General features: G+C 34.8%; 2 protein-coding genes across 5 annotated transcripts; both read left to right on the top strand.

Moving 5' to 3' along the window:
• The first annotated feature begins 475 nt into the window (after positions 1 to 475).
• Positions 476 to 6,063, top strand: LOC149928577 (uncharacterized). Of its 4 annotated transcripts, none has more exons than XM_090158457.1 (9): positions 476 to 722; positions 1,278 to 1,311; positions 3,765 to 3,930; positions 4,021 to 4,161; positions 4,232 to 4,891; positions 4,967 to 5,056; positions 5,222 to 5,424; positions 5,542 to 5,701; positions 5,784 to 6,063. In XM_090158457.1, the coding sequence occupies exons 3-9, from the start codon at positions 3,765 to 3,767 to the stop codon at positions 5,960 to 5,962; spliced, it is 1,599 nt and encodes a 532-aa protein (XP_090014583.1). In that variant the 5' UTR covers positions 476 to 722; positions 1,278 to 1,311; the 3' UTR covers positions 5,963 to 6,063. The 4 variants fall into 4 exon arrangements, with proteins under 4 accessions (XP_090014583.1, XP_090014581.1, XP_090014582.1 ...); XM_090158455.1 differs by having other exon boundaries at positions 479 to 722; positions 3,765 to 3,954; XM_090158456.1 differs by having other exon boundaries at positions 483 to 722; positions 3,765 to 3,954; positions 4,979 to 5,056.
• Positions 6,064 to 6,657: 594 nt separating this feature from the next.
• On the top strand, positions 6,658 to 7,545 carry LOC149928576 (zinc finger MYM-type protein 1-like). Its single transcript, XM_090157929.1, has one exon. It carries the CDS (start codon positions 6,658 to 6,660, stop codon positions 7,543 to 7,545), a length of 888 nt encoding a protein of 295 aa, XP_090014055.1.
• The last annotated feature ends 746 nt before the right edge of the window (positions 7,546 to 8,291 follow it).

Raw genomic sequence — 8,291 nt, 5'->3', positions numbered from 1 at the left:
AATGATACCTTAAGGGAGATTATCGCAACCCTTGTAGCACAAGCCATTTGGTTTTGTGTTGGCTAGTAGTCGCGCGGTCGGTATGGTGTCGTAGTTGGTTAAAAGTCGTAAGCCAACTCAGGCCCGACTAAAAGAAACCTAAAGCCAACTTCAAAACCAAATAACGCCCAACTTGATACACACGCATTTATTGGGGACAAATTTCAATCTTAGCGACCTAAAAACTATGAACCCTCATATTTATTCTGCATAAACTAAACATTAATGAACAATAATTTCCAATTTAAATAATCCTAACAATTTTAAGGAGTATTGGAAACCAACTCCTACCCGACTCCAAAACAGCACTTTACTTAAATATATCAATTTATTTTCGTAATTCCTGTTTATTACTTTAAAAAAACTCTGCACTTAAAGATATTTTGTCCGCCTTAAAAAAATATAAATGTTTTAAATAAATAAAACATTTTAAGAGTTATAAAAAGTTGATGTATACAGATGGGGTTTATTCCTAGCCAACAGGCGTACATTGTACCTAGAGTGGGAGGGGGCGGGTGCCAGTAACAAAGGTCGAGAAAATTCTTGGAATTTGGAAAAATTCCAAAGCCTCGTGGTAACGCGAGATTCGTGGCTGGGACCGTTCAAGCGGTCAGTTTCTTTTACCTCGTCTCCGAACAAAGGTGGACCTCGGGTTCATCGCCATTTTCCGTTCTATGATTAAGGTAAGCCTAAATATATTTTTCAATGTTAAATATTATAGTATTTAATTGAAAACTACTACTTTTTAACTTTAAATTTGTAGTAAGTTAAATATTTTGGGAGTTTGAGATATTGTGGAAAATTATGTAATTTTAAATACTCAAATATTTTAATAAAACGATAGATTTTAAAATAAACGTGTTTGAATATACCCAAAAATATCAAGAACTTCAAGTGTTTTCTATTTCAATGAAAATAAATTTAATTTTTAATTATGCTGTCGACGAGTTATCCACCATTTCCTATAGTTACGAGATACGATATCCACCCCCATTCAAAAACTAAAAAAAGAATACGGAGTTAAGTCCAGTTCTTTTTTTACGTTTTAGTCAATATTAAATTCCCTAACTTTAAATATTTTTTGTATATTCAAACACTTTTAATTTAGTTTATATTCTATTGAAGTGGACATTTCCCTTAAAGATATTTAAGTCTTATATATAATTAGTTTTCATTTTATATACTATCTTACTTTTAGGCTGAATTTTAAATGGAATTCTTATTGTTTCTCTATTTAGGTTACTTGATTGATTGGTGCTATAATTTAACACGGTAATGTAATTAACCTTTTTTACTGTTTGCTACTCTAATTTAATCATAATATTAGTTAATTATGGCTAATAGTAAAGTTAAGAGAGTTGGTATGAACTATGATAGAGACGTTTCTGATTTAAGTAATAGACAAAAGCGAAGAAAAAGAACCAATTATTTAAATACCGTTATGGAACGAGTGTCAGAAGAATGTGATTTATTAGACGCTAGAGGTGTAGTGGATTTTGACTTAAATAAAGATGGTGTATTAGGCCCTTGTAGTGATGAGGCAATTTGCGATTCAGGTCAGGTTGAAATTAATCAAAATGGGATGCATTTCTTAGATGCACAATGTCTAAATAACAGTGATTCTGATGAGAACATAACTGATAGTTCAAGTGATAATATCGAGAGGATTAATAGCAATTTATCGAGTTATAGCGATACTAGTTCGTCGGAACATGATGTACGTGATATTTCCGAAGATATTAGGAGCTGGGCATTGACCCATAACATAGACACTGTTAAGCTTAATAGTTTGTTATGTATTCTACGGGTTCATGGACATGACACCTTACCGAAAGATTCGCGAACACTTTTGCATACCCAAAGAGATGCTATAGGAATAACACTAATTGCAGGTGGGGAATATTGGCATATTGGTTTTACCCAAGGTATTAAAAACTTTTTAAATTCGCGACCTAATTACGATGACGATATTTCTTTTGCCATAAATATTGATGGGGTGCCTCTATTTAAAAGTTCAAACAAATGCCTTTGGCCTATTTTGGCCTCAGTTTATAGTTTTTCGGAAGGGATAATTGGGGAGGTTTTTCCGGTGGGAATATTTTGTGGAAACAGCAAGCCTGCATCCTTAACTGAATTCTTGGAGCCTTTTTTAAATGAACTAACAGCTTTGTGCAGTAATGGTTTTCAATACGGTGGGAAAATATTTAACTGCCGATCAGATGGTCCTTTTATATTAGACACACCAGCTAGGACCTTCGTAAAAAATGCTAAAGGGCACACTGGTTACCATTCTTGCGATAAATGTACCATTAAGGGTTTTCATTACAACCGTCGCACAGTTTTTTTAGAGCTAGATTCCGATGAGCCAGTAACTTTACGGACAAATGAATCTTTTCGAAATCAAATTAATGAAGAGCATCACCTTATTGGACCCCCTTCCCCTCTAGAAAATTTGGATATGGATATGGTTAAACAATTTCCCCTGGACTACATGCATCTGGTGTGCTTAGGGGTTATGAGAAGAATTTTAACAGCCTGGGTTAAAAAAGGGAAATTTGTAGTAAGGTTAAGCAGCCAGATGATAACCGAATTCTCCAACAAGCTGGAAAATATTAGAAAATACATTCCAAGTGAATTTGCTAGGAAACCTAGAGCGTTAAAATATATAGATAGGTGGAAGGCCACAGAGCTACGGCAGTTTTTGTTGTACACCGGTCCAATCCTAGGCGAGGATATTCTATCTAAAGATGTTCTTAACCATTTTAGATTGCTTTTTTGCGCAATCTACATTTTGGCATCACCAGTTTTTAGCAAAACTCTGTGTAACTTCGCTGGCCAACTTTTAGAAAAATTTGTTTTATCAAGTCCAGACTTTTATGGGAAAGAGTTTGTAGTCCTCAATGTTCATTCCTTAACGCATCTAGCACATGATGTGAAAACATTTGGTCCGTTAGACAATTTTAGTGCATTTCCTTTTGAAAATCATTTGCAAAAGCTTAAAAAGAAAATGCGATCTCCCAATAAGCCCCTTCAGCAACTGTTTAAAAGAGTATATGAAAACCAACTGCTTCCAAGTAAAGAAAAAATCAACCAATTAGTCCTAAAGAAACCGTTTAAAAATAACAGCCCTCTAGTACCAAAAAATGCTAAATCTTTTAAGAAAATTCAAACCACTTCATTTTGTATATCTCTTAAATCGGGTGATAATTGCTTTAAAATGACTTCTGGTGACGTAATAAAGGTTAGACATATTTATCAGTTTGGCATTAATGACATAATGGTTGTTGGAAATTTGTGTAAACCTTATGCTGATATTTTTGATTACCCTCTTCGGTCTTCTATTTTAGGCCTTTTTGTTGGTAAAATTTCAAAATTAGCTAAAACTTATCCTCTCTCTTCAATAGAAAGCAAGTGTTTCATTTTCGAAAACAATGAAAATTCTTTAGTTAAAATTGTTCCAATGCTTCATAGATTTTAAATAAATAAAATAAAAATAGTTTTTATTTAGTCAACTAATTATATTGACTATTTTACTTTGACTTAAAATTGATTAATAATAAAGTATGGAATGGGAATATTTGGAAAATTTTAATTTATTCGGTTAGAATTTGAAAAGTTGGTTATTTTTCTTCAGATTTTGGTGGGAGCCCTAGTGAACAAAACTATAATTTTCCTTTTAACCTTAGTTTTCAAGTTTAGATATTTTGTATTGTTTTTTTTTTCAGATGTTTGTAGTGTTTAGTTTCGAAAACGAAGGAACTGTTGAAGTAGTTCCATTAAAATGGTGTCCCGATGAAACTTCATGCTACTGGCCACCATCGTCTTTACATAATGAAGTAACAAGTTTAATTACAAAGTGTGCTTCATACGACGAACATTGGACCATTTACAGTGGGAAGATTTTATATAAATCAAGTAGGACTACATTTTTAGATTCTGTAACTACAACAATAATGCTGAACCATTTTTCTGTGATTGCAGTGATTTACACAAGAGCCAGGGAGCAATTAAAAAATGCGGAACTGACCTCCGACTTGGCCAGCGAAAAGGAATATGGAAGAGGACGAAGAAATAAACGGCAAAAACAAATGGATATCTCTTCAGGCCCTGATTCTACTTCTGGTAATTATCGTAATTTTATTAACCTGTAAAGTATTTTTCGTAAACTAATGGCTTACAAATTTTGGAGTAGAAGATGAAAATGGTAAAACAAAACGTGGAAAAAATCGTAAAATGGTTAAATTACCCTCACCACCGCCTTTACCGTTGATGCTCAATGAATCACAACCAGCAATAGATGCGAGTCAATTACATTCCAATGAACAGCGTAGTACAATTACATCAAAAAAATCGATGGACAAGACACCTGTTTTATCAGCGGTATATCAAAGTAACCAACATTTGGAAAACCAACTTAACACCAAGGAAGGATCTAGCGCTTTACTCTCAAAGAAAACGTTTGACAAAACCAGTAAAAGCCCTCAATTGGAAAAATCAGGAATCGCTAGTCAACAATCTCGATCAATTGTTAAACCAAACAAGAAAACAAAGTCACGATCTACGTCAAGTAGCATTTCACATGGTAGGAAGGAAACTTCAAGAAGTCAAAGCTCTCATTGCTCTCAATTTTCACCAAGTCCTATTCCACAACATAGAAAGGAGAATTCTGATTCAAGTTATCGCCGTTCATTTTCTACAAATCAACCCGTAGAGGAAGTTAACTCCAGTCCAAACTCCATCAACTCTGAATTTTCTACAATACGGCCACAAATAAGAGACGAAACATTTATGCAACATTCTTTTGGATCTGAATATTCTTCAATCGGAAACCACCAAAATCGCTATATGGAAGGTAACATTAGTTTTTACTGATTGTTTTTATTTTATAGGCCAACTACGTAGTTGTTCGGTTTACTGTCTTATATAGTTTATTTTCAAGAAACGGGAAGTGTGGATAAATATCAACAATCTCTATCTAGGCAGCACCATTCAAGCCTTTCCAATGGTATATTTAAAGGTATAGTGAAATGGTAAAATAACCTACTGAAAAATAAGTGCAGAAACGATGTTAAAAAATTTTAAGATTAAATTTTTTTAATTAACTACTTTTCGCATAAGTAGTCTAACAGTTTAAAGGAAAACTAAATTTTCATATACAATACTTAACTTTCTTAATTTTTAGATAAATACGAAAAATCTGTAATGTTAATGCTATCTGACATACACGTGAAATTGGATAAAATCATAAACTCGCAAGAGCAATTGGCTAATTATACCCTGGACGATACGGAAATTGATGGTTCACCAAGCCTACCTCTTGAAAGCATTCAAGATTTGAAAAAGTTGGAGATGTTTCTGGATGATGAGGATATCAGAAAAAGAGTGGTAAGTTAATAGTCCAGTTTAAACAGGGTATACAAAAACGCAGCCCCGTGATTTTCTATTTTTGCAATGGGGCTTGGATAAAAATCTGTTTTAAATTGACGATTTATTCATTGTTAGGTGAGAAAGTTATCAGCTATCGGTGGTCGCAAAATTGGTGATACATGCCGTGGAATATTGAAGAGAGTATTTTCGCATTCTTTGATTTTAAAGTTCAACTGGATTGGCTTGAATGGAAAACACGCATTTCAAGTTTTAAAAACGAAAAATGTCATAATAGGTAAATTATATTTTTCTTTAAAAAAAACTGTATTCTTGCTATGTAGTTTTCTCACGAGTTTGAAAACTTTATGTATTTACAGAAGCTGTTCAACGTAACGTTAAAGGGTCAAGAATTTATGATATTGAAACAGTTATGAAGAAGTGGATCAGATACTCAGGGGACAGAGAAGGAGGAAGAGAGCAAAGAAAGAAAAAGAGTAGCCAAGAAGCTAGAGACGCAAGCGTTGATAAACCAGAAGCTGAATTATCAGACGAGTAGAAAAACTGTTAATTACAAATTACCTATTTGACGAATCTCTTTTTTTTGGAGACGATTGTATATATTTGAAATTGCTGTGCCAAAAATTACTGTTTTTATATCGAATAAAAAATGAATTTTAATATTTTGTTATTCATTATACCGAATAATTAAATTAAAATTTGGGGAATTAGGTAAGGTATTGTGCTGGTTAAGTGACTACATTTAGTTGGCGAAAGGGTGGTTTTAAAGTTGGCGAGGGGGTGGTTTTAAAGTTGGCGAGGGGGTGGTTTTGTAGTTGGCGAGGGGGTGGTTTTGTAGTTGGCGAGGGGGTGGTTTTGTAGTTGGCGAGGGGGTGGTTTTGTAGTTGGCGAGAGGGTGGAATTGTTGGGACAGTGTTAACTTTGGTGTTGGTAACTATAAATCTTTAATATGGCAAAAAAACCTAAAGTTGGCCACATGCTGGTTTTTTTAAAAACGGAAAGGGCCCCGATTCGTAAACCAGCTGCTGGCCAAATAGGACATTTCGATTGTTCAGTTGCTGGTTCACCAACACCTTTGGCCAACACTATAATCACAACTGCTGGGCCAGCTGCATTAGGCTACAAGGGAAGATGCGGCTTCAATCAAAACAAGTCTTCTGACTTCTCTAAAAGTGAAAAACTATATGCTGATCAGCGTCGTTTCTTACCAGTGAGTATCTTTCAAAAAGAAAAATGAAAAACAATGAAGTGAAGGGCCGAAATTGGCTGGTTTATTCTGAAAGTAAGAGTTTCCTATATTGCGGACCTTGTTTGGTATTCGGTCCATTGGAGAATAAAACTAAGTTTGAGATCGAAGGATTTAATGATTGGAATAACGCGGAACACAGAGTAGCTCAGCGTGAAAACTCTGCGCGTCATAAATCTTGTATCATTAGTCTGAAAACTAGAAGTGAGATTGATGGTCGAATCGACAATTTACTGCATCTCCAAATTAATGAAGAAATTACTTATTGGAGAAACGTTTTGAAGAGGGTTGTTGCTGTAGTGAAGCGGATGTGTTCAAGAGGTCTCGCTTTTAGAGGAAAAAGTGAAAAGTTCGGTGATACACACAACGGAAATTATTTTATTATTTTGGAACTGTTAGCTGAGTTCGATCCTTTTTTAGCCAGTCATATTGAACGGTTTGGTAATCAAGGATCTGGAAGTACCAGCTACTTATCAAAGACCGTTTGCGATGAGTTTATTCACTTGATGGGTCATAAAGTCTTGAAGCAGATTGGAGTCGAGATAAGAAGGGCGAAATACTTTTCCTTAATCATCGATTCAACACCAGATATAGCACATGTGGACCAACTGACCCTCGTGATTCGATACGTTTTGGAAATAGGAGAACCCTGTGAAAGATTTCTCAAGTTTTTGCCCTCAGTGGGACATAAAGCTGAAGATATGTTTTCTGCCATTACTTCGGAACTAAAAACCTTGGGCATAAATATTAAGACTGTCGTGGACAATCATATGATAATGCCGCGAATATGTCTGGTATATACAATGGCTTACAAGCTAAAATTCAAAGCCAAGCACCGTTTGCTTTTTTCGTTACTTGCTCTGCCCACTCTTTAAATTTAGTAGCAACTGCGACTGCTGAATCTTGCACAGAAGCTTGTCGCTTCTTCATGTTGCTCCAAGAAATTTACGTTTTTTTTGTAAGTTCGACACAACGCTGGAAAAAATTAATGAATGAAATCGGAGAAGGAAAAACGCTAAAGAGAGTAAACCTCACACGTTGGTCAGCTAGAGAGGATGCATGTAGAAGTTTGAGAGACTCTTGGTACGAAATCCTTAAAACATTGGAAAAAATCAGGGATGATTGTACCGAAAAGCCTGTCTCACGAAACGAAGCGACGGGAATTCTCTTGAAATTAGAACAACTGGAAACCGCGTTAATGGTTGTTGTGTGGAATGTTGTTTTGGAAAGAATAAACAAAGTGAATGTTCAAATTCAGGCTTCTACCGTAGATTTGATTACTGTAACCGATCTTTATGAATCTCTTCGCAAGTTTTTCGTAGAACAACGAGAAAATTTCAAGTATTTCGAAGAAAAGGCGATGGAATTAAGCGTGTTTAAGCAGTACACAAAAGACATGGGAAAAAGACAACCGAAAAGAAAAAAAAATATGATGAAACACCTGATGAAGAAATGAAAATGACCGCGAGTGATACTTTCAGGGTTAACACATTTCTCGTCATCATTGATAGACTGGTATCCGAATTAGAAAAAAGGCAGGATGCCTACAACAAGTTCAATGATAAGTTTTCATTTCTGACTAAAATGGGTGAATTGTCATCATCAAGCCTTACAAAAAAAG

Source organism: Leiobunum rupestre, chromosome 9, assembly GCF_980474605.1.
Source record: "Leiobunum rupestre chromosome 9, qqLeiRupe1.1.hap1, whole genome shotgun sequence".
Lineage (NCBI taxonomy): Eukaryota > Metazoa > Arthropoda > Arachnida > Opiliones > Sclerosomatidae > Leiobunum > Leiobunum rupestre.
The sequence above is the reverse complement of the archived record's forward strand: the minus strand, read 5'-3'. Positions and strand labels throughout refer to the sequence as shown.